This window comes from Oncorhynchus masou, chromosome 30, assembly GCF_036934945.1.
Source record: "Oncorhynchus masou masou isolate Uvic2021 chromosome 30, UVic_Omas_1.1, whole genome shotgun sequence".
Taxonomy (NCBI): Eukaryota; Metazoa; Chordata; class Actinopteri; order Salmoniformes; family Salmonidae; genus Oncorhynchus; species Oncorhynchus masou.
This window is the reverse complement of record NC_088241.1, coordinates 16,894,122-16,920,832: the sequence shown is the minus strand read 5'-3', so window position 1 is coordinate 16,920,832 and position 26,711 is coordinate 16,894,122. Positions and strand designations below refer to the sequence as shown.

The 26,711-nt window shown below is 43.1% G+C and overlaps 1 protein-coding gene and 1 long non-coding RNA gene across 3 annotated transcripts; one reads left to right on the top strand and one right to left on the bottom strand.

Moving 5' to 3' along the window:
* Positions 1-317: 317 nt before the first annotated feature.
* Positions 318-2,921, top strand: LOC135522183 (uncharacterized). Its single transcript, XR_010452656.1, has 3 exons — positions 318-484; positions 603-666; positions 914-2,921. It is a non-coding gene; the product is annotated as an uncharacterized LOC135522183 (long non-coding RNA).
* LOC135522181 (tropomyosin alpha-3 chain-like) lies at positions 2,584-26,098 on the bottom strand. Of its 2 annotated transcripts, XM_064948219.1 has the most exons (9): positions 25,726-26,098; positions 25,328-25,636; positions 17,355-17,488; positions 16,813-16,930; positions 16,566-16,636; positions 15,836-15,911; positions 11,335-11,397; positions 11,150-11,219; positions 2,584-4,076 (listed from the first exon to the last, which is right to left on the bottom strand). In XM_064948219.1, the coding sequence occupies exons 2-9, from the start codon at positions 25,451-25,453 to the stop codon at positions 3,994-3,996; spliced, it is 741 nt and encodes a 246-aa protein (XP_064804291.1). In that variant the 5' UTR covers positions 25,454-25,636; positions 25,726-26,098; the 3' UTR covers positions 2,584-3,993. The 2 variants fall into 2 exon arrangements, with proteins under 2 accessions (XP_064804291.1, XP_064804290.1); XM_064948218.1 differs by having other exon boundaries at positions 25,328-26,098.
* Between the last annotated feature and the right edge of the window lie 613 nt (positions 26,099-26,711).

The window sequence follows — 26,711 nt, the reverse complement described above, 5'->3', positions numbered from 1 at the left end:
GAAACCATTAAATATTTTATATTTCATATGATCACCCTATTTCCGCATGTCAATGGTAAGGCCCATGATATGTTGACGATCTGTTACCGTAAACCTTGCATGACAGTTTTTTAACAAACGTTTGCCCATCTTTTTAAAGTTGATGAATTGTAAGAATGACTATATCTTAAAATAAATAAGTACATGTTGTAAAAATATTGATTGAAATATGTATTTTTCTCTAAGAAATTCGATCACATAAGCAAATGTTATAATTAAATGGCGCTTGTTATGTGTATATTACTGTAGCTCAACCAACCATAATGCATGTGGTACGGTTAATGTGTAAACGAAGAGGCTAGCTCTTCTGTATCAAAAATAAAACACATAAATTGGTTGCTGCAACGTTTTGTTCGATGGCAACAGCGGAACCCAAGCTCATCATTTTATTTAGTGGGAAACGCAAATCTGGAAAATATTACGTGACGGATTTGATTCACAGAAGGTGCTATTGACTGTTGGCATAATGTTCACCAATTTATCAAAGCTATTATCGCTGAATTGTATACTTTATCAAATGTTATGTTAGTTTAACAATCTGGTTCATGTATAATTTCTATCAGACTAGGTCCAGATGTATGCTGTATCTTGCGTATCTCGGGTATTCTCAAACAGCAATACGCACAGGTTGGTATTTCTGTACAGTTGTGCTACATCATCCTGGCCGATCCTCGGTGTGCAGGCTTGTGTTCCAGCAAATACAACACCTAATTCAGATCATCAAGGACCTTGCCTTGATGAGGTTAATCGATCAGACATTAAGTGCTGGGCAGGAACAAAAGCCTGCATGCCCAGCTGGTATGCAATACACACTACGAGTGAATGGAGGAACACTACCACTACTGTCTCCTTATATTACCCACTATGCCTACAGGACCATGGATTGGACTTTGAGGAGCTGTTGGGAGCAGGTGAGTACAAGGAGAAGTACCGTGCTGACATGATCCAGTGGGGTGAGAAGCAGAGGGAGAAGGACCCAGGGTTCTTCTGTCATGTGGCCATCAAGGCAGCCCACCAGCCTATCTGGGTAAGATAACATTCTCAATTGACCCACTGTAATGGAGAAATATACAAGCCAAGTCCCACCATATATGATTTATGTCAAGCGCAAGTATTTGAGTCAGGTCTTAATTGCTATTAGAAACTGACCATCTCCATATTCAGAGTTGGTGAACATGACTAAAAAAAGGCCCTACCTGATGAGCAGTTGAAGCATCATGTATTGTCCTCTACCATTATACCTTCTCTAATCTCTATTGTGCCCCAGATTGTGAGTGACACATGAAATCTGTCAGATCTGCAGTGGTTCTGGAGGGAGTATCCTAGTCAGTCTCGCTGTGTTCAGGTGGAGGACTCAGAAGAGACACGGAGGGAGAGGGGCTGGGAGTTCACAACAGCTGCAATACCTACACTGATAGTATTAGTGATATGTTCTTCACTTTTGGAGAAATACAATACCTCTTCAACACCACACCCTCTCTCTTTGCAGGAATAGATGATGCAGTCTGAATGTGGGCTCGACCAAGGAGTAGATTTTGATTGGATAATCAAAAATAAGGGCAATGGATCACAACTGGAAGAGCAGCTTGCTACTTGGCTGCTCTCAATAGCCAAAGAAAAGGTGAAAGAGGACTGATGTGGAGGGGACATTACACAGCTGTAGTAACTGTAGTTGGGTATACATTACACTATTTTCTGTGAAAATCCTAGAACACCTTTCATACACAGAGGAGCAGCAGAAAGTGAGAATGTAGTATTTATTTCTCTACAGTGTTCTGTACTATCAACTACATAGCATGGCAAGAATACAAAAATCTGATCAAACACCCAAACATGTACGGTGTGCATATTGGCACTGACCAATATGTTAATTTACATGGATCACACAACTGCCAAAATAAAAAACACTTGAGAAAAATTAAGGATACAAAGTATATTAAAAGCTGGTGCTTCCACACAGGTGTGGGTCGTGAGTTAATTAAGCAATTAACATCATCATGATTAGGGTGATATATAGAAATTATTTTGGCTAACATAGCTAGAAGAGATGTGACTGTCACATTAATCCAATAAAGTTTGACACTTGAATAGATGCCAAGGTGCATGGAAGCTTTTCTGGTGGCACAATGCCCTATTAAGACACTTTGGGGTTTCCTTTTTGGCATTTTCCTGTACTTGGTGACATTTACCTCCTGTGTTGACATCACTAAGACCCAATATACAGATTAATTCTGCACTTGTATAAAAGTGTCTTAGATTGTAAAATAGTTAACTAGGCTACTCAAAAGTATAGTTTTAGTTGTAAATAGCTAGACGATTAACTGGGAACCTGGAACATGCACATATGCTGACCCATGGTAAAATTAGTGCAATACTACATTGCACACCTATTCAACATAATTAAAATGTACTAGACACAGACATGATCAATGTTCTAATAGCAGGGTAAGTGTTAGTTCATAAAACATTTTAAAGTAGACATGGAGGTAGTAGCAGCACCTAAATTGAGTGGTATCAAACTGAAGAAAAAAAACAATACAAAAATTGGAATGTCAATACAAATCATGGTTCTTTATTTTTAAAAAGTGTCCATTTGTGTCATGATTACAATCAAAACATTACTGGTAACAAATGTTTACACCCATAGTGTCGAGTGAAAAGTTCCAGTTAAACTTGATGCAATACTTTACTTTTTATTTCCTTATTAATTATAAGGTTTGCAGAGTTCACTTAATTTTCAGAAAAAAAATAGTTTAATAGTCTATACTGATAAGAAGTCTAGATAATACCCTTGTGTCCCTTCTCCCTATTCATTGGCCCCTATGCTTCCATTTTGGCAGTGGAATGCGTAGTGATTGGCTGATCACACCCCTCCCCTACATCATCTTATTGGAAAAAAAATAACAATTCGCCTAGAGGACTAAGGCTGCAATTGGCTAGAATATCTGCATCCAATTCTGTCTGAAGCTATAAGACATTTATATCCCTTCAATGACCCACGACTCATTCACAATTCAATTTCCTGATCTTGGGGGGGGGGGGGGGGTAGTAGTAAACTGAAGAAGAAAAAAAAAAAACTGTTTACAGTAACTTGTGACAATGGCCCTTTTTGGAAAATGACTCCAGATAAAAACAAAAACATGTCATGCAACTAAACAAAACACTTCTCCCTTATAAGAAACACATGTTAATCCCCCAGCCCATAATTGTAAATGAACACAAAATCTTTGACAAAAGGTAGCACAGTTGTGGACCCTCTGGGCATTGGCACAGTAGAAATGCAGTGCTTGTGTAAGGATGTTCCAGCAGAAGGTGAGTGGTTAGAGGGGGACAAGAGTTTGAGGCGATACGTTGGTAGGGCAAGTGGTTCAGATGGGGATAACAGAGGGAGAGTTAATGATCAAATGGTGGTCCCATTCCAAAAGGGAGACATTGGGTAAGAGTTATTACCCTCGCCACCTTAATATGTGCCCCAGTGGACACCAAATATCCCCTTAAGGGTTCTTATCAGAACAGGAGAGAAGCGCCTCAATGTATTTAAACGCTTACAACTAAGATCCAAAGAAAGATCATAGGAATGGCCTCAAACACAAATCACACACCTAAGCTGGAATGTGAATATTAGAAACCTGTGAAACACTTAAGATGTGGGTGCTTGAGTAAATATTGCCCTTTAAGACTAAAAAGAATGGTATGAAGAGGCTACAAAAAAAATTAAATAAAGAGGGATGCTCATCAGGAGAGCATCCGCAGATACTGGAGTGGAATGTGGGAGAGGCGGTCAGCCATTTGGTCTACTGGGGAGAAACGTTTGGCTAGGTGTGAACTGAAGTGCTACCGTGACCAAAAACAATTAACAACCCCCCCACCCCCCTGCTAAACAGTCAGCCAGCACAGACAGACAGGGCCAGAGGTGAGGGGGTGGAACGGCCATGCCGCAGGTCCAGTAGCCGCTCAGAAGCTGTTAAGATCCTCCAGGGTCTTGTCCAGGGTGGCGTGAATGTTGACATTCTCCTCCTTGGCGTTGGCTAGCGCATCTGTAAATCAAAACAAAGAATGAAGGTAAGCGAAGGATCCTCCTGGTGGTGAGATGAGGACGTAGGAGGCAAGACATTTAGATCTTATAGTGTTTGAGTTTTGTAAGAGGTCTACCACACTATAGTGGAGCAACGCCAAGGGTTAAACCATGTCAATCCATGACAAAACCTCCTGATAGCGTCAAAACAGTACATGACTACTTTGAAAACAAGTCACATACATAACTGTCAAGGATAAACAAGGAATGAGTTCAGCTGTAGCTGACAGAAGATGTAGGACATCTATTTCTGCAACTCCACAAGACGGTATAGCACCTGGTCAAATATTGAAGTTGGACCAGTCATCTACACTTTTCTAGCAGCCTTTAGTAGACACCCTTATCCAGAGACACTTAACATTCAACTTCAAATCAAAATCAAACTATTTACTTCAGCACATTTCAGACATGGAATGCAACGCAATGTGCTTTACAGAATAAAAATATATAAAATAAAAGTTGAAATATTTACTACAGAAAACAAGATTTAAAAACAACTAAAATGCACCCCAAGGAAAAGCTAAGCTAAAAATGTTTAAGATATCGAATATATGTCCAGTTTCAGCACCCCTCAGGTTCTCTGGCAGGCTATTTCAAAGGCTGGGGGCATAATAACTAAAGGCTGCCTATCCATGCATCTTGGTCCTAGACTTTGGGATAGTTAAAAAAGGCCAGTGCCAGAGGGACCTACTAGGTACATTACTTAAAAGCATGTCTGACATGTATTGGGGTGAACGATGGCAGATTGATTTGCAAACCCAATAGAACCTGAAAATGTATTCTAAAACTCGGGCAGCCAGTGCAAAGACCTTAAAACCAGGATAATGTGTGCTCTCAGTCTCGTCTTGGTCAGTACCCGTGCTGCAGCAGTCTGTTTTGCAGTTGACCAATACAGTACTCAGGCCTGTCAACGTAAGGTAGTGACGTACAACAAGTCAGTGAAAACGTTCCTCAAAGCAGCCATCAGCAAAGTCAGTGCTAGTAAGGAAACAAGTCCAAGAAAGTAGAACAGTAGGTATTTTATTTTGCTCGCTATGAACAGGTTTCATTTTGTACTGCCTGCATGGGACAGCAAGTGTTAAATTTACAATGTAAGTCAGAAGTTTACATACACTATGGTTAGAGTCATTAAAATTCACTTTTCAACCACTCAAGTTTTTTTTTAACAAACTATAGTTTTGGCAAGTCACTTAGGACATCTACTTCGTGCATGACATTTCACTTTTTCCCAACAATTGTTTGCAGAGAGATTATTTCACTGTATCACAATTCCAGTGGGTCAGAAGCTTACATACACATAGTTGACTGTGCTTTTAAACAGCTTGGAAAATTCCAGAAAATGTCATGGCTTTAGAAGCTTCTGATAGGCTAATTGACATAACTTGAGTCAATTGGAGGTGTACCTGTGGATTTATTTTAAGGCCTACCTTCAAACTCAGTGCCTCTTTGGTTGACATGGGAAAAAGCAACAGAAATCAGCCAAGACCTCAGAATAATTTGTTTTTGTAGACTTCCATAAGTCTGGTTCTTCCTTGGGAGCAATTTCCAAAAGCCTCAAGGTACCACGTTCATCTGTACAAACAATAGTATGCAAGTATAAACACCATGGGACCACCCAGCCGTCATACCGCTCAGGAAGGTAACGCGTTGTCTCCTAGAAATTAACGTACTTTGGTGCGAAAAGTGCAAATCAATCCCAGAACAGCAAAGGACCTGAAAAGCTCAAATAAGCAAAGAGAAATGACAGTCTATCATTACTTTAACTTCTTATGGCTGCAGTGGCAGTATTGAGTAGCTTGGATGAAAGGTGCCCATATCAAAATGGCCTGCTCCTCAGTCATAGTTGCTAATAATTGCATATTATTAGTATTGGATAGAAAACACTGAAGTTTCTAAAACTGTTTGAATGATGTCTGAGTATAACATAACTCATATTGGCAGGCAAAATCCTGAGTTGAAATCAAAACAGGAAGTCAGAAATCTGAGCTTGTATGTATTCAGAGTCCCCAATGAAATCCCCTTGAGATATGAATGACGTTGCACTGCCTAGGGGATCCACTAGATGTCAACCATCAATAGAACGTATAATAAGGCTTCTATGTTGTTGGAGTGAATGAGAGCAGAATATATCAGCTGTCCATCAAGCAGCCATTATGTGATCCCACTTTTTCCTCATGGTAGTCACTTGCGTTCCATTGCTCACGAAGACAAGAAAGAATACTCCGGTTGGAACTTTATTGAAGCTATATGTTAAAAACGTCCTAATGATTGATTCTGTACTTAGTTTGAAATGTTTTTTCGACCGGTAATATCACTTTTTGTCCGATATAACGCTGACCAGAATTAGTGCGTTTTGGTATCCATATCCAAACTCTAACAAAAGGTATTTGGACATGACATTTTTCGAACAACAAACATTTGTGGACCTGGGATTCCTGGAGTGCTTTCTGATGTAGATCAAAGGGAATATTTATCATGTAATTTCTTGTTTATGTCGACGCCATCTTTGCGGCTGTGGTGTTTTTACTTTTGAGCACCGTCTCAGATTATTGCATGTGTTTCTTTTTCCGTAAAGCTCTTGAAATCTGACACAGCGGTTGCATTAAGGAGGGGTATATCTATAATTCCACATGTATAACTTGTTTTATCATATACATTTAGGATGACTATCCGTTGAATGATGTGGCTATGCAAAATCACTTGATGTTTTTGGAACTAGTGAATCTAACACTACAATGTAAACTCAGATTTCTTTTATATAAATATTAACTTTATCAAACATGCATGTATTGTGTAACATGAAGTCCTATGAGTGTCATCTGATGAAGATAATTCAAGGTTCGTGATTCATTTTCTTTATTTCTGGTTTTTGTGAATGCTATATTTTGCTGGAAAATGGCTGTGCTTATTGTGGTTTGGTGGAGACCTAACAATCATTTGTAGTGCTTTGGCTGAAAAGCCCATTTGAAATCGGACACTTGTGGGATTAACGAGAAGAGCTTTAAAATTATATAAGACACATGTTTTAGGAATTGTAATTATGAGATTTCTGTGGATTAAATTTGGCGTCCTCTTTTCACTGGTAGTTGTTATGTCTGTAATCCCGATACCGGAATCGATGAGGTTAAGACATGGTCAGTCAAGCTGGAAAATTTCAAGAACTTAAAGTGCAGTCACAAAAACCATCAAGCCCTACGAAACTGGCTCATGAGGGCCACCACAGGAAGTGAAAGTGTAGCGATATGCCATCCCATCTGGTTTGCACTTAGTGGGACTAGCATTTGTTTTTCAACAGGACAATGACCTAACACACCACCAGGCTGTGTAAGGGCTATTTGACAAAGGAGAGTGATGGAGTGCTGCATCAGATGACCCGGCCTCCACAATCTCCCAAACCAATTGAGATGGTTTGGGATGAGTTGGACCGCAGAGTGAAGCAAAAGCAGCCAACAAGTGCTCAGCATGTGGGAACTCCTTCAAGACTGTTGGAAAATCATTCCAGTTGAAGCTGGTTGAGAGAATGCCAAGAGTGTGCAAAGCTGTCAAGGCAAGAATCTCAAATGTATATTTGGATTTGTTTAACACTTTTGGTTACTACATGATCCCATGTGATATTTCATAGATCTGATGTCTATTAACCTACAACGTAGAAAAGTCAAAATAAAGAAACCCTGGAATGAGGTGGCGTGCCTTAACATTTGACTGGTACATGCATGCACAGTCATCTTCTGCACATCTACCATTCCAGTGTTTAATTCCTTCGCCACCATGGCCTATTTATTGCCCTACCTCATTTGCACATACAGTAGAAAAAGCCTATATACAGTATGTTTGTTTATTCCATGTGTTGTGTCGAAAGGCTTTGCTTCATTTTGGCCAGGTCGCAGTTGCAAATGAGAACTTGTTATCTAGCCTACCAAAAAGGTCAAATAAAAATAAAAAAAATGGACAAAGCCATCACATGAAAATGTATTTCTATGAAGACTCAATAGCGCATCGAAGTTAATTTAAATCGGTTAAGATGGCATCTCATTGAAACATGCACAGTTTGAGCTAGTCCAGGAAGAGACGTTGCAGGCTAGCTCAGTGCTGCCCACCCATTGAGTATCTCAAGTCAAAGGCCGACCAGGGTACTGCAGGCTGCCATTAGCAACTAAATTATCCTGTGTGCGATTTTTAACCTTTTTTTGTAAAAACAGTTCAAGGACATACATCTGGTGTATTAGAAGCAATTATTGGTACCATGATTTATTATTTACACAAGGGGGGGGGGCGGCAGTCTTTCTCCCCTGAATGGAAACATGAATCATTTGGTAATAATTTACTTACATTGTCTACTTAAGATTGATAGGCTAAACCTGTTGATTCTTGAAAAACATAACTTCTACCCCGTGAGCGAGGTACAGCTGGCGTTCCTCATCAGAACCCAAAATATAAGCATGTTTTATGCCATTGTTTGTAAACAATGTAATTGTAAATAACCATTAAAGCCCCAAAACATGGTTAAAACTATTATTTTTATATCATGGATGGCCAGTCCTGACATCCATCGCTCTCTAATATGATTCTGAAAGTGGTTGCATTTCTCCAGCCTCACCCTTTATTTTATGACCCATTTTCTCCCCAATTTCATGGTATCCAAATTGGTAGTTAGTCTTGTCCGTACAGGAGTTGCAGCGATGGGACTCGGGAGAGGCGAAGGTCGTGCGCGTTCCCCGAAACACGACCCAGCCAAGCCGCACTGCTTCTTGACAATACCCGCTTACCCGGAAGCCAGCCGAACCAATGTGTCGGAGGAAACACCGTACACCTGGCAACCTCAGTGTGCATGCGCCCAGCCCACCACAGGAGTCGCTAGAGCGCGATGGGACAAAGATATCCCTGCAGACCAAACCCTCCCCTAACCCGGACGACGCTGGGCCAATTGCGCGCCGCCCCATGGATCTCCTGGTCGCTGCGACAACCTGTGGACTAACCAGGATCTCTAGTGGCACAGCGATGCAGTGCCTTAGACCACTGCGCCATTCGGGGGGCCCAGCCTCATCCCATCACCAAAACAGTAGTGGGGTGACTAATTGTTTAAACTGCAGATGTTAAGAATAACTTAAAACAATTAAGTCATTGGTCTTTATTTAAAAAATCTCACCAGTACCTTTATACAAAATGGCACCACTGAAGATTGGGGGGTTGCGTCAGATACTGACCCACCTCTGGTGATGCAAAACCATGCCAAAAAGCATAGTGGAGTGAAACCAATGAAGCCCAGACAGTGTGGACAGCCAAAAAGCAGTGAACAGAGACTAATGCCATGGCATTATTTTCCCCCTCTTCATTAGGTACAGAGAGACAGTCACAATGACAGAGTGTGAACATAAGTGTCAGAGCGAGCAGTTTAGTACAGATAGGAAAGGACAGGTGGAAAATAAGAACGGCAATAACCCAGCCAGCGTGTTGGCCGCAACTGGGCCAATGACAAAGGGAGATGAGAGAGAGAAAGGGAGAGACAGGCACTGGTTACTAGGAGGAGGGTATGGTTCTTTCTCTCTAGAAAGGAAAGGGAGAGAGCACGCAATCGTTGTGGCAGTTCAGGCAGACTGAATTCAGGGTGTATCGGGTTTTCCAGAAATCTAACGAGTCAAATTTATCTGAAATAGAGACGGAGCAATGGCAATTTAACACTTCAAAATAATAATGACACACCAAGGTTGTTGTCATGGGGTGTAAACTCACAGCGAACCTGCAATCCATGCAAATCCAAAACACACCAAGCGTGACCGGAGTTTTTTATTTTTACCTTTATTTAACCAGGCAAGTCAGTTAAGAACAAATTCTTATTTTCAATGACGGTCTGGGCCTGGGAACAGTGGGTTAACTGCCTGTTCAGGGGCAGAACGACAGGTTTGTACCTTGTCAGCTCGGGGGTTTGAACTTGCAACCTTCCGGTTACTAGTCCAACGCTCTAACCACTAGGCTACCCTGCCACCCCAGTTAAAGGGCAATGCCACCACTTTTCAGCCTGGATTTTAATAATCTCCAGCACAATAACAGTGTCAACATGTGAAGGCAGCACATTTAAGTTATTCAAAATGTTCATAGAAACATGCTGTTTTCACATATGTAGACACCGGTTTGGTGCTGGAGATGAATGTTAAAGTGGTGGAATTGCCCTTTAAGTGTATTACAGTAGAACCCCGGGATACTCAAACTTGTAATTGAACTGAAAGAAATCGCCCAACATACACACGAGCTGCAACCCAATAGTTCCAAATGGAATCCCTGAGCTAGACTAGTCAGTCAAAGGCATTGATATCCATAAAAAGATAACTTGTGTCCACATTTACATGTGGATAAGTAGGCCTGTGACAGCATGTGAGCCATATACATACAGTATCAGTGTTCATGGCTTGTGTTGTGCCGTTGCCAAGGTGACAGCTCACATCCGTTACATTGCAGAAGTGGGTGAAGGGGAAAGCTCAAGGTCTGAGGAAACTTTCTACCACTGCAGATTTACTTGTAGCTACCGTATGCTTTATCTACAATGTGCCGATCCCTAGTCAGAATAAAATGGAATGTGTGCATGGGTGTAGATGCATGGAAGTGTGTGTACATGGTAGGCTATGCCTCAATACATTTTCCAGCACAAACAGCCAAAGGCTACCAGAACACATTCCACTACAATAGTTCCCTAGCAACTCAACCCATCCTCTTTTGACAGTCTGCATACGGTTACTGAATCATACTGTTATTAACACAAGATAGCACACTCCAGTTCAACCCACACCACAACAGGCATCTAAATTAGTATTTACATGGAGGTCATGTCATTGAGGGCATGGTCCTCACTAATGGCTTTGTACTTCAATTTCTGTGCATAGAGCTCATCTGTGGGTGCACAGAGGGGAGAGGAGAAAGGGATGAGGAGAGATGTACACCAAGGGGGGATGGAGAGCAAGACACAGCCAGAGGGCACAAGCAGGAGAGTACAATTTATAACTGTACTGTGAACTCCAACAATATGGCGAGTGAGAGTCCTACCTTCAAGGTCATCAATGGTCTTTTCCAGTTTGGCCACTGATCTCTCAGCAAACTCAGCACGGGTTTCAGCCTATGGGAAAGTAACACAAGTTCATTAAACCCCCCCACCACAGCAATACAGGCACATATCACAGCATTAGTCATCCATGCAGAGCTTCATGATAGACGTTTCCGGGGAATCTCACCTCTTTGAGTTTGTCGGTCAGGATCTTGATCTCCTCCTCGTACTTGTCCTCTTTCTGGGAGTACTGTAGGGGACAAAAAGGGGAGGAAGAAAAAAAAGACAATCAGAGAATCACACATTGGGAACACTAGAGAGTCCTCAGGACAGCACAACAGAGCGTTCACATAAAACAGCCAGGATTGTGTCATGTAGTAGAAAGAGTCGAATCATCGCTGCACATTAGTGGAGCGACAAGAAAATGACAAAGCTTAAAACAATAATTCAAATGTGTTTTCAGCTATCAGAGGTAGCCGGTAGGCTTAACTAGGACTTACAACAGCACTCCATTTAACTGTCTCTCCCTAACATCTTTCCACCTCTTTATTTAACTAGGCAAGTCAGTTAAGATTTTTATTTTATTTACAATTACAGCCTACCCTGGCCAAAACCTAACGACGCCAGGCCAATTGTGCGCCGCCCTATGGGACTCAGAATCACGGATGGTTGCGATACAGTCTGCAATCGAACCAGGGTATGTAGTGACGCCTCTAGCACTGAGATGCAGTGCCTTTGACCACTGCGCCATTTGGAAGCCTCTAGCAGATGTGTACTACGCAAAATATATATATATTATTTTAAAGAGGGTGGTGGGGGGGGGGGGGGGGAACAGATACCGACCTGCAAAGAAACCCCCTGGGAAGTGAGTTGGCCTACAAGTAGGAGAAACTGATACTTATTATTCCTCATCTCTTGAGTACTCAGTCTGGTCAAAAGCTTTTAAAATGTGGCTGCTGTGCGAGTTTGATTGAAACTCCACCAGACAGAAGGGGTAACCCAGACATGTCACGGGGCTATCCGTTTAGATAGTTCTCACCACAAAATATGGTGGCGAGAGGAAGTCCAGTCACAGGTAGTGAGGATAGAACTAGGTGAAGCTGGGCTGACATTTTGGTCCCCAAATCTAGAATCTGTTAAAGACAGTGCACTAAGTTTCAGGCTGATACTTTGCCAAAGTTTTTTTTAAATTGCATTGTGCAAGGTCGAATTGAGTTTGTGCACACGCACTTCAGCGAAGGCGTTCCCTATTGGAAATATGCTTCAACGCACCAATAGGAACTCGCTAGCTCGTGCCTGGCCTACCTCCTTGCTCGTTCTACCCACTATGATTAATTTGCTCTAAACGACACAGATGAACTATCTTGGGTTAGTTATAAATATCTTCACTACCACCTTTGTGCGGACTGAGCTGCAACAGTGCAGTGGGAAGACATGGGCTCATCAAGCTTTTGAGAGAATGAGGGAGAGGTGTGTAGACTGAGTGTGACTCAACATGCCTGGGGAGTTAAGAGAAACGGTTCATTAGTGCAGCTTCAATGTAGCTAGAGTTTGGGTGGGAGAAGAATGAAAACAAAACCGGCTTCTCTCGTCGGATGACATCATTGGCAGATACTCGTTTGGCAATGGGAGTTTGCTGAAAAGGCCTCTTTCTCTGAGCTACAGAGCACTGGATACTGTACTGCACTACACATCACCCTGGGGGGCGATTTACGGGAGGAGGGGGTATGCATTCTTGCAGCTGCAAAGTCAGGGTGTGGCCTCTAATCTAGAAGTGTTTAAGGATTATGCCACAGCAGACAACCACCATACAGACTCCCTCCCTGCACTGAAACACCTTAGTTAGAACTAGAGGTCGACCGATTAATCGGAATAGCCGATTAATTAGGGCCGATTTCAAGTTTTTCACAACAATCGGAGATCTGTATTTTTGGGCGGCAATTTTATTTTATTTTTTACACCTATATTTAACTAGGCAAGTCAGTTAAGAACACATTCTTATTTCCAATGACTGCCTAGGAACAGTGGGTTAACTGCCTCGTTAGGGGCAGAAAAACAGATTTTCACCATATCAGCTCGAGGGATCCAATATTGCACCCTTAACTATTCCAACGCAATAACGACGTGCCTCTCTCGTTGCACTCCTCTTGGAGACTGCCTGTTACGCAAATGCAGTAAGCAAAGCTTAGTTGCTAGCTAGCATTAATTGTTTTTTATAAGATAAGTTTAATCATAATCACTAGTTAACTACACATAGTTGATGATATTACTAGATATTATCTAGCATATCCTGTGTTGCATATAATCTGACTGAGCATACAAGTATCTGACTGAGTGGTGGTAGGCAGAAGCGTAAACATTCATTCAAACAGCACTTTCGTGCGTTTTGCCAGCAGCTCTTCGTTGTGCGTCAAGCATTGCGCTGTTAATGACTTCAAACCTATTCAAACTTCCGAGATGAGGCTGGTGTGACTGAAGTGAAATGGCTGGCTAGTTAGTGCGTGCGAATAGCGTTTCAAACTTCACTCGCTCTGAGCCTTGGGGTGGTTGCTTCCCTTGCTCTGCATGGGTAATGCTGCTTTGATGTGGTGGCTGTTGTCGTTGTGTTGCTGGTTCAAGCCCAGGGAGGAGCGAGGAACGGAAGCTATACTGTTACACTGGCAACACTAAAATGCTTAGAAGAACATCCAATAGTCAAAAGGTTAATGAAATACAAATGGTATAGAGGGAAATAGTCCTATGATCCCTATAATAACTACAACCTAAAACTTCTTACCTGGAAATATTGAAGACTCATGTTAAAAGGAACCACCAGCTTTCATATGTTCTCATGTTCTGAGCAAGGAACTGAAACGTTAGCTTTCTTACATAGCACATATTGCACTTTTACAGTCTTCCCCTACACTATTGTTTTAGCATTATTTAAACCAAATTGATCATGTTTCATTATCTACTTGAGGCTAAATTGATTTTATTGATGTATTATATTAAGTTAAAATAAGTGTTCATTCAGTATTGTTGTAATTGTCATTATTACAAATATATATATATTTTTTTATATCGGCCGATCAACGGCAGCGGCTTTTTTTGGTCCTCCAATAATCGGTATTGAAAAATCATAATCAGTCGACCTCAGGTTAGAACCAGTCCTGGGCCTCTTCAGATGAGAGAGGAGCGAGTTTTCAGGATGGAGGAAAGTATCCTTGGTGAGCTGGTTTTGATGCCTGCTTGTATGTACTTCCTCGTTCCACCTTTTAAAATGGCAACAGGAGAGAACATCTGTGTGTCTGAAACATGGGGCTGGAATTTCCTCACGGTTGGCAAGCCTTCTAGAGCCATTAGAGTATGTCTCTCTACATTCCAGACAATCTAATGTCTAACTTCGCTGTTGCCTGGGAATGCTGGCAGTTTATTTTGGTCAGTTCATCCAAACAGAGATCAGCTTATGTTACAGATCACGTGGTTACATGAGCAGGAACCAAACCAAGTTCTGGGGGATGTCTGAAACTAAACTGACTTTGAGGCTGTGGGCAGGACGCAAACCCAGACACCGTTACAAAGCAAACAGGTCTGCCTCTACTTTGATAAATTAAGTAAGTTGATTACACATAACATTTTGGACTAAAGTCAAGCATTATGTAGCATATACCAGTACACATGCTTTTTAAAACGTTACAGAATACTAAGTTTATCCCTTCTTAAAAGGACACCAAACACTTCAAATTCAGGTTATGCACAACATCTAGGGTTATGGTAATCATATTGTAGTTAAAGAAATTCACCAGCAACTCATTTCAGATCAATAAGGCTTTGGAGGGTTTTAGGTGGTCAATGGACCTGAGTTGTCTCCAGGACTGGCCAGGGTGCAGTTACATTCAGTTCAAAAAGCATGCAGGGTTTCCCCTCCCTCCCTCCTACCTTCCAGGGACTTTAAGTTATTGCTGACATTTTTCAGCTCCTCCTCCAACTCGGCACATTTTCTGCAGTATTTCGTTTTTTTTTGCAGTTCATTTGGGGTTTTGGCAGGGTTTGGGAATAGGGGGATGAGGAAGAGGGAGTGAGGGAAATGAGGACAAAGGTCAATGGATAAGGTGAGGGGCAAGGAAAAGACATGTAACAATGAACAGGGGAATTAGAGGGTGGGGGTAGAGACAACAGACAGAGAGATTTACAAAGAAAAACAAGGAGAGAAAGTCATGGACTTTAACCTCGGAATGGGACCCAGACCACGGCCATTCTGCTAAACTAAATCATATCTCAACAATACAAAACAGACTTATACAAATCCCTGATAAACCAAAGGAAAATGTTTGTGGTCAAATACTCTTACTAAACTTGGATGATGGAGCGCCTGTAGGTCGGGTCAATTCATGCGGATGGTATGCGGAGCGTTTGAGAGAGAAGGAGAAGTGAAAAGGAGCACACACGAGAAGGGGAAAGGATCGCGGAGGCAGCAGCTATACAATTACAGCAGTCAGTCGTGCAGCCAGATAAACGTAGGACTTTATGTTAGCGAGGGTAGGAGGACTGCAAATCCCTGTGTGCATTCCTGGTCCACATAAACCAGGTTCAGGGGGTTACGTTTATGGACGCCTATAATGAAGACCCCAGTCAGACCCGTCGAGGGTCCCCATAAGGCACCATTGTGTCCTGTAGTTGGTAAGAACAGGGAGAAAGGGGGGTGGTACCTTGTCCTCAGAGGCCTGCAGGCTCTTCAGTGACTGGTCGAAACCCCTCAGCTGCTCCTCCAACCTCCGGGCGTTGCTGTGAGTGGGAGGGGGGTGGGAGTCACATGACACAGAAGCGCATGCAGAAAAAAGAGAGGGACCGAGAAAGACAAGAGGGGGAAAGAAAATGGTAACCGACATGTCGGTATGGTAAACCCAGGACACATACAACAGGCACATACATATGGGGAGAGGGGGAGAACAGATTGGATATTGTCATGGTACTGCTACGGCATTCTCATTTTTACACTAATGATAGCGTGCTAGTCCAAGTTAGTGCTAGCAGACATTTGAATATACATTTCCTATTACAGCTGTACTACAGGTAATTGCAAAATTAACAGTATCGTTCGGTTGCATAGTAAAGACACCTCCAGTTTAACGTTTAGTAACAAATCTTCAAAACATGTAAAAGTTTTTTTTTTAAGTGTCATAAGTGGGTGTGCAGTTCCTACTGTGACGAGAGTGAATGCGTCGTGCAGTCAGGCAAAGCCGTGTTGAGGCCAGTTAAGTAACGCCATGCAAAAGGTGTGGCTGAAACACACTGTGGCTTTAAACTTACTTCTGCAGTGTAAGAGTGATGGAACCGGTGGGTGTTTATGTGTTCTGCTACCAGCTTAAGCAGATGCAGTGTAAGACTGTAGCGGAGAGGTACAGGGAGATTGATTAAGTATGTGAGAAAGCGACTAACCCCTCGGCCAGCGCCGCCCTCTCCTCTGTACGCTCCAGATCACCCTCAATAATCACCAGCTTACGAGCCACCTGTAGGGGTAGAAAGGCAGAGAGCAAAGGAAGTGAAACATTTGATAAGAGCAAGCAAGAGAATGAGAGAACAAAAGTGGTGACGCACGGTCCAAGACTTCTTCAGAAGCCACACCAGAGCCTTGTTCTACATGTGTGACCGTGTGTTTGTTGGGGGGGGGCTCTGATCAGCTCACCTCCTCATACTTGCGGTCGGCCTCCTCAGCAATGTGCTTGGCCTCCTTCAGCTGGATCTCCTGCATCTCCATCTTCTCCTCATCCTTGGAAGCCCTATTCTCTATCACCTTCATACCCCTAAGGTAGAGAGAGGGCAAGGAATGAGTGTCAAAAAAGTGTTTTGGCCTTAATTACCATATTACACAGTGTACTGCAGGCCTTAGCTTTCGGCACAGGAAATACTGAAGGAGAAAAACAGGTGAGCACATCTCTCTGTATAGTCTGGTGGCAAACTACCTCCACAGCACTCTTCTGCTGATATGTGGTGTCAGGACCCTATAATGCAGGCCAGATCGGAGGGGCACTAATACACACTGCCCCCTGACATCTTCATATGTGAGAAAGTATCCTAGCATATATAGACAAATTATCCACAGGGTACACCCTCAAATAGGCTAATTCCAGCTCACACCCATCAATGACCTTGTCCCACAACAGGAAGTGGCGTGACCCGGTGAAGACTGAGAACACCGCCCCACCTCCACCCCTTCAAAACACACACCTCTCGCTCTCATCTGCAGCTTTCTCTGCCTCCTCCAGTTTCTGCAGAGCGGTGGCCAGTCTCTCCTGGGCCCTGTCCAACTCCTCCTCAACCAGCTGGATACGCCTGTTCAGAGAGGCCACCTCAGCCTCAGCCTGGATGTGGACAGAGAGGTTATTATTGTACACCATAAGCTCACAAATGCCATTTGAGACACCTCTTCCAAAACAGACAACACATCATGACATACCAGTACCTTTAAATGATAAGGACATATTTCACACCACCTCAGCCTTTGATATAGAGAAGGATTACAGATGTGGCCTACAATCACATAACACTGGTAGTGTGAGAGTTACTATGACATAACAACCGGCAGTTATACTCAGACACACAGGCCTGGTAAAGGATACACCTCTCCCGCAGCCTGGATGTGTGGGTGAGAGAGAGAAAGCAGCACTCTCGACAGAACTGGAACAGAGCTGGGAAAGTGTGTGATCGCAGAGTCTTTGTAATGGACACCAACCAGTCACATTTCATCACCATAAGAGTTGGATACACTAAACGCACACAGCAAATCTCTGACTGATGTGCTGGTGTATGGGTTAGACATGCCAGTGGTCTCCATGGCCATGAATGGCACTAATTAGGCACACCAGCCTAGATGACTGTGCTGCCTACCCTGGGTGGGTTGGGTATGGAAAAACAAGGGAGAGAGAGAGAAAATGCACTGAGACAGATGAGGGGAAAGGTTAAAGCACTTGGAGTGAATAAATGTTTTAGTGCCTTGTAGAGAGTAGCCTGGCTGTTCTCACTCTCCATGCCTTGGAACAGAGGAATAATGCGGTGTCAGAGAAATAGCAAGTGGAAGACAAAGAGCAGTGAGAGAAGGATAGAAGGCTTACTAAGCCTTAGATAGCCACAACCAGATGGCCAGATCAGAAGATGGACCAGAAGGAGGCCAACACTGACACAGCTCAGTATATACTGTGAAGCACATTGAGGATTAGGACTGTCTGTTACTTGTAGTACCTCCATGTTCAGTTGCTAAATTGTATGCATGTACCATCTAGTAAATCTGGATGAAACAAATCATAAATGGGTAAAGCGTTTGACTGACTAAAGAGCTGGGCACCATGATGCTGCTGCCACTATGTTTACAAATACTGGCCAGGAGACGCTAGCATGACGGCCATGGAATCATGTCTGCAAAGAGTATCAGAACCATTTAGGTTGAAACCACAAGCTCTCCTCTATGGCTTTGGGTAAGACCATCTGTCAGATGAACACCATGTAAATATAACGCTGCAATATTGAGACAGACCACCAAACTGAAAACAGAAGGGGAGCATTAAGCAATGAAAGCACAGCAACTTTTAGATGTATACAGCAACCCTTAACTACCCCTACTACACACACAACCACAGGCAACCTGCATGAAAGAACGACTTCGGAGCACAGTCAAACCGGTTGCCATGGCACTGGCATGCAAGTCTTTGACAGCCGTCACGAGAAATGGGCCTCTCGCCAACGTAGGCCAGCACCACAGAGATATGCAAATCGGCACCCCCTCACACCCTGAAATAGCTTTCTATCACCAAAGACAAGAGTGCTATTAGTTAGCTTCTTCCGGTCTGACCAAGCACATTCTGGAGGTGGTATTTTGCAGCCATGGTTCCTAGATTATTGGAAGTGAGGAGCATGCGTATGCACCTTCAAATTCCTCAGTAGCGCAGAGACATTTCAGCTCTAGACTTGAGAATGAGGCGTCTAGTTAGCTTGGTGGTGTTTAGTGTTTGTACACCTTATGACCAAGATGCAACATGATCCGAGTCTTCAGAGTAGCGCATGTAGAAGAACAGTAGCATTTCTGAATACTGTTGATTTCCACAAGGCTGAGTCAGACAGGTGGAATGATACAACAACTCCTCCAGACTAGGCCTGATGATTTATTCTGTGGGAGAAGGGCCAAACATTCATTGTCAGGTAGTCTTCCTCTAGGTAAGACACACACGCGACTCATAACCAACATCTTTTTTAGTCATCAGTTGTCATTTCCTCTGACAGCAGTGGCAAAAAAAGCCCCACCACAATCAGTTGGAAACCACACTTCCTGTGCACCATAATAGAATGACTCCACAGGAGCCTCACGCTCTGTCTCACCCGCTTTCAACACGGACCTCTGTGCTAGAGTATAACTGTAGACCAAGAGACGCTCTCATTGAAAAATTACTCCACTGTTTAGGCCGTTTATTTCAGGCAATTGCTCTGGAATAGCCGTTTATATCCAATCAGTTACTGTGTTGCATTTGTTTTGCTCCAAATAACAGTAACACTTGTGTACCTCCTTGAAAAAGACACAGAGTACATAATTATTTTACCTTTAACTAGGCAAGTCAGTTAAGAACAAATTCTTATCTTCAATGACAGCCTAGGAACAGTGGGTTAACTGCCTGTTCAGGGGCAGAAAGACAGATTTGTACCTTGTCAGCTCTGGGGTTTGAACTTGCAACCTTCCGGCTACTAGTCCAACACTCTAACCACTAGGCTACCCTACCCTTTTATCATGGGATGAAAGGAGAAAACAGACATGCTTGTATCATCTGCGCGTGACCAAATTAACCATAGAACTACAACTGGGGCCTGGGCCAAAGTAGTGCGCCATAAAACCGCAATACATGTTGCACTGTGTGGCAACCCAGGAGCTTACATCACTAGCTACTAGTGAGCTTAGAGAGGAGGAATTTGGCAAGTTGAGGGCCAAGCCTAGGAGGCAAACGTTTGAAATTCCAGTGAACGGGGAAATACAGGGACAACTGAAATACAAACCATTTAAAGCATTTGACCAACATTCATCTTGGAAATAGCATTGCACAAATAAAACATCCATTCAATGAAAGACAAACACCTTTGGGAACAATTATTCTTAAGATAATTGGAAATGCAGGACATCCATAGAGATGGATCAAGGACCCATCTTTGTCTCTGTGCCATGCTGCATCTGCGACAGCATGGGCTGCGCCATAGACGGGTTGGTTGTTTTAATAGAGTTGCCAACTATCCCGTATTAGCCGGGATGTCCCTTATATTGGGCTAAATTGCGTTGTCCCATACGGGACCCCCCTTGTCCCGTATATTCATCCAATCACAGTATAGCGTAAACACGCCAAATCCTGCTAAGTAATTTCTGTTGTTGTTCAGTCAGTTTGGCATATCAAGGAAATATGGATAACCCTGCAATAAAAAAATGCCACTACAACAAATGAAAAAAAAAGTGGGTTAAGCCCGTCAGTGGTGACTCGAAAGCTTTCTGTACTTTATGCCGTCGGGAATTCTCAATTGGCCATGGAGGGGAGAATGACCTAAATCAGCATGCATCCACAGAAATGCACAAGGCGGCCACACTTGCTAAAGGTGCTAGCAATATCGGTGCATTCTTCGTGGCGTCTAATGCGGAAAAAGACAAAAATCTCAGCAAGTGAAGCCTTGCATGTGTACCATACGATTAAACACAGACTCAGCTACAACAGCACCGGCGGTCTTGTTAAGCTTAACGGTGTGTTGTTTCATGACTCAAATGTTTTGAAAATGCACTTGGGAAGAACAAAAGCTCAGATTATTACAATGAATGTTTTAGGACCAAAGACTGTGCGGGATATTCTGTGAGCAGGCCTTCCTAATCGACCTGGCCCGGGTATCCTGGAAGGACATTAACCTCATCCCGTCAGTTGAGGATGTCTGGTCATTCTTTTGTAAGTCGCTCTGGATAAGAGCGTCTGCTAAATGACTTAAATGTAAATGTAAAAGTAACTTCCTCACCATTTTAGATAAGCATGCTCCGTTCAGAAAATGCAGAACCAAGAACAGATACAGCCCTTGGTTCACTCCAGACCTGACTGCCCTCGACCAGCACAAAAACATCCTGTGGCGGACTGCAATAGCATCAAACAGTCCCCGCGATATGCAACTGTTCAGGGAAGTCAGGAACCAATACACGAAGTCAGTCAGGAAAGCTAAGGCCAGCTACTTCAGGCAGAAGTCTGCATCCTGTAGCTCCAACTCCAAAAAGTTCTGGGACACTGAAGTCCATGGAGAACAAGAGCACCTCCTCCCAGCTGCCCACTGCACTGAGGCTAGGTAACACGGTCACCACCGATAAATCCATGATTATCGAAAACTTAAACAAGCATTTCTCAACGGCTGGCCATGCCTTCCGCCTGGCTACTCCAACCTCAGCCAACAGCTCCGCCCCCACCGCAGCTTCTCGCCCAAGCCCTTCCAGGTTCTCCTTTACCCAAATCCAGATAGCAGATGTTCCTTAAGAGCTGCAAAACCTGGACCCGTACAAATCAGCTGGGCTTGACAATCTGGACCCTCTATTTCTGAAACTATCCGCCGCCATTGTCGCAACCCCTATTACCAGCCTGTTCAACCTCTCATATCATCTGAGATCCCCAAGGATTGGAAGGTTGCCGCAGTCATCCCCCTCTTCAAAGGGGGAGACACCCTGGACCCAAACTGTTACAGACCTATATCCATCCTGCCCTGCCTATAAGGTCTTTGAAAGCCAAGTCAACAAACAGGTCACTGACCATCTCGAATCCCACCGTACCTTCTCCGCTGTGCAATCTGGTTTCCGAGCCGGTCACGGGTGCACCTCAGCCACACTCAAGGTACTAAACGATATCATTACCGCCATCGATAAAAGACAGTACTGTGCAGCCGTCTTCATCGACCTTGCCAAGGCTTTCGGCTCTGTCAATCACCATATTCTTATCGGCAGACTCAGTAGCCTCGGTTTTTCGGATGACTGCCTTGCCTGGTTCACCAATTACTTTGCAGACAGAGTTCAGTGTGTGAAATCGGAGGGCATGCTGTCCGGTCCTCTGGCAGTCTCTATGGGGGTGCCACAGGGTTCAATTCTCGGGCCGACTCTTTTCTCTGTATATATATATCAATGATGTTGCTCTTGCTGCGGGTGATTCCCTGATCCACCTCTACGCATACGACACCATTCTATATACTTCCGGCCCATCCTTGGACACTGTGCTATCTAACCTCCAAACGAGCATCAATGCCATACAACACTCCTTCCGTGGCCTCCAACTGCTCTTAAACGCCAGTATAACCAAATGCATGCTTTTCAACCGATCGCTGCCTGCACCCGCATGACCGACGAGCATCACCACCCTGGATGGTTCCGACCTTGAATATGTGGACACCTATAAGTACCTAGGTGTCTGGCTAGACTGTAAACTCTCCTTCCAGACTCATATCAAACATCTCCAATCGAAAATCAAATCAAGAGTCGGCTTTCTATTCCGCAACAAAGCCTCCTTCACTCACGCCGCCAAACTTACCCTAGTAAAACTGACTATCCTACCGATCCTCGACTTCGGCGATGTCATCTACAAAATTGCCTCCAACACTCTACTCAGCAAACTGGATGCAGTTTATCACAGTGCCATCCGTTTTGTCACTAAAGCACCTTATACCACCCACCACTGCGACTTGTATGCTCTAGTCGGCTGGCCCTCGCTACATATTCGTCGCCAGACCCACTGGCTCCAGGTCATCTACAAGTCCATGCTAGGTAAAGCTCTGCCTTAGTTCACTGGTCACGATGGCCACACCCATCCGTAGCACGCGCTCCAGCAGGTGTATCTCACTGATCATCCCTAAAGCCAACATCTCATTTGGCCACCTTTCGTTCCAGTACTCTGCTGCCTGTGACTGGAACGAATTGCAAAAATCCCTGAAGTTGGAGACTTTTATCTCCCTCACCAACTTCAAACATGTGCTATCTGAGCAGCTAACAGATCGCTGCAGCTGTACATAGTCTATTGGTAAATAGCCCACCCATTTTCACCTACCTCATCCCCACACTGTTTTTATTTATTTACTTTCTGCACACCAGTATCTCTACCTGTACATGACCATCTGATCATTTATCACTCCAGTGCTAATCTGCAAAATTGTAATTATTCGCCTACCTCCTCATGCCTTTTGCACACAATGTATATAGACTCCCCTTTTTTGTACTGTGTTATTGACTTGTTAATTGTTTACTCCATGTGTAACTCTGTGTTGTCTGTTCACACTGCTAAGCTTTATCTTGGCCAGGTCGCAGTTGCAAATGAGAACTTGTTCTCAACTAGCCTACCAGGTTAAATAAAGGTGAAATAAAAAAATAAAATGATCTGTCCCCGACCAAAGGTGAGCCAGTGTATTTCTCAGTGATGCCTCAAACAAGAGAAATATAAAAAGGTTTCCAGTGTGTGTGATAATCTGATGGAGTGCAGTGCAAGTTACTTGACTTTTATGAAGACAGTGATGAAACTGCAAATGGCTTACATCAAGCTCTGATGAACTGTCTGGAAAAGCATGAACTGGATATTAGACATCACAGCCTACGCAGAAGACAATGCCAATGTCAACTTGAGGAAGTCCAAAATGAAGATGATTCAGCAGAAACAGGACAGCTTTTTTGAATACCAGACCAATCAGCTGATGGGACAAACAATTGTCAGCACCAAGGTCCAAGCAGAAAAAGGACTTTGTGAAGTTCTATGACACTGTCATTACATACACTGACAAGCGGTTTGATTTCTCACCAGAAAAAGTAATGGTGAAACTAAAACCAATCTGCTTCTATGAGGATCTCTCCTTCACTGACCTGGAGCGTGGTGGTTGCCCTCAAAATGACAGACAGTCAGTATGGACCAACTATGAAGAGTTTTGTGCTGGGAGGAAACACACAGCCAGTAAGGACACCACATAATCCACCAGTGAGAAGTGGGTGGCAGTTTTCCAAACCCAGGGAAAGACAACTTGTTCAACATGTTCAGGATTGTCTCATTTGTCCTCAGTGTGCCAGGCTCAAATGCCTTTGTAGAGCAGATTCTCTCTGATGACCATTAAATGGTCAGACTCAAGAAACAGATGCTGCACAGACCTGATCAAAAATGAACTTCAAATATCTGTGAACTGTGACTTGTCATGTAAGGACTCTGTCTATGCAAAAAGACAGCTTTAAAATCAGTCAAGAGCACCAAAAAATATCCATGGAAAAATGCAGACTTGGTGAGTGACTCATGCCCCTCTTTCACATTTGAAATGTTATTTCTTGCTGTAAAGGTCCAAATTGGGATTTCTTTGATAATTTATTTTGAGGTTTAGTCAGTTTTAGTAAAGCTAGACTAAATTGAATACAATTTATTTTTGCCTTTACAATTGAATAAGAACATACACTATATTCATTCACACAACACCATACCCACACCGCCGTGGCACCGTGCACTGGCACGCCACCTTTCGTCCCTTAATTGGTAGTGTGAAAGGTTGCAACCCTAGTTTACTAACAAAATTGTAAATAAGAATTTGTTCTTAAAAAAACTTAAAGGCAAGTCAGTTATGCATCTATTGAAACCAAATCCACTGTCACTTTTCTTCATGTCTTAAAAAAAATAGAAAGCTAATAGTGGAGGTTTACCGCCACCTGTAGTGCTGGAGTCCTGAACCAAATATTGTCTCATTCATTATTGTGGCCTCTAGATGGCTGTTATAGCTTAAATCCATTTACAAACCAAAACACCCAATTTGAATACAATGGGCTGATCATGAGCTGATTTCTCCGAACCCATAGGAAACCCCACCCAGTTGACTACTTTAAAAATAACAATGGTTATATCCACGATGAGTCTAATCTCTATGAAGACGCCCAATTCCAGCTAGCTGATTTAGCAGGAATTTGTCACATTTCTTTCACCTCCAATTAGGCTATTGGACTGAGCCAGCTGAAGAAACCCGACAAAAATCGGTGCTAACGGTAGCTATCCAGCCAACTGGCTATGGGGTTCAGTTCAAACGATACTGTAAAGTTGCCAGAGCATCACAAATCAATGCATCTAGCTACCTAGCTAAAACCTGTGCCTAGCAACTGGATTATTCAAGGCCTAACGTTGGCAGACGCCGGAAGGTTATGTCAACGTTACCTGTTCCCTTGACCGCTTCTCCTCTTCAACCTGTCTTTGCAAAGTCTCAGCTCTTTCCTCGGCTTCATCCGCCTGTTGCTGCAAAACTTTAATTTTTCGCTTCACTGCCTCGATGCTATTGGCCATTTTCTGACGTTGATTTTGTTTGCTAGCTAACTTGCAACGATTGAAAACGCGTTTCTATTAACTAGCTCGTGCAGGATGCTAACGTTAGTCGTTCCAGTTGGATTAGTTGCAAGCTGGCAAACGTCGTTCCCGATGCGATGTATTCACGAACAGCCAAACCAACGCCCCGCCAACGAGTCCAAACTGGAAATTAGAACAGAGCTTTGTTTCTTTCAAATCTAACGTTACTCAACACTGTAGGAAGTCAGCTTATAGTCTAAATTAATTCTTACCGGCAGACAAATGTAATGTGCATAAAAACTTAACTCTCACGTGGTTCAATTGATAACTATACCGAATTAATCAATTAGACTAGCCTAAAAACTGTAAACCAAAGTTTCCACCTCGATGTGTCGATGGACAGACAGCGTCGTTAGCTAGCGGCTAAAATAAATGCTATAGGTTCGAAAGGCAGTTCCAACAAGGTGAATACAAGTAGGATTTTCCTTTTGAGCTAAATGTATGGACGGTGGTTCCAGTTGTCTATTGAAAATGAATACTGCAATTCCTAAGAATTTGGAGGAAAGCTGTGCAAAGAAGACGGTTCTCTCTCTCCCTCCACTGCTCAGTTGCCTCGTTCTCTTCCTTATTTCAGCAGACAGCACGCTTCCGGTCTACTCCGCCCTGTCAAAGGGGAACTGACGCCTTATATATTCCGCCACCGGATAATTTTGATTTTAACCAAATGATAATGCAATAAAGTTCTCCAACGCAAAGACAATGAAACAGTAAACCAATAAATTGTCATATTTAGAGCTAGGTAGTAGCTCAACCTGGTCTCAGAATATTTCGTATTATTATGTACGTAAATCTGAGACACGCAATTTAGTATCAAATCAAATGTTATTAGTCACATGCACCGAATACAACCTTACAGTGAAATGCTTACTTACGAGCCCCTAAGTAACAATGCAGTTAAAAAAATATGGATAAGATCAAGAAATAAAAGTAACAAGTAATTAAAGAGCAGCAGTAAAATAACAATAGCGAGACTATATACAGGGGGTACCAGTACAGAGTCAATGTGCGGGGGCACCGGTTAGTTGAGGTAATATGTACATGTAGGTAGAGTTAATAAAGTGTCTATGCATAGATGAAAACAACAGAGAGTAGCAGAGGTGTAAAAGAGGGGGAGGGAGGCAATGCAAATAGTCTGGGTAGCCATTTGATTAGATGTTCCGGAGTCTTATGGCTTGTGGGTATAGAAGCTGTTTAGAAG

Excerpts from the sequence above, each read along its gene's own strand:
- LOC135522181 (XM_064948218.1), bottom strand. The coding sequence starts at position 25,453 with ATGGCCAATAGCATCGAGGCAGTGAAGCGAAAAATTAAAGTTTTGCAG. Across the intron at positions 16,637-16,812 it reads CCGACCGCAAGTATGAGGAG|GTGGCTCGTAAGCTGGTGAT; the intron begins GTGAGCTGATCA and ends CTACCCCTACAG. Across the intron at positions 11,398-15,835 it reads TGCAGGCCTCTGAGGACAAG|TACTCCCAGAAAGAGGACAA; the intron begins GTACCACCCCCC and ends TGTCCCCTACAG.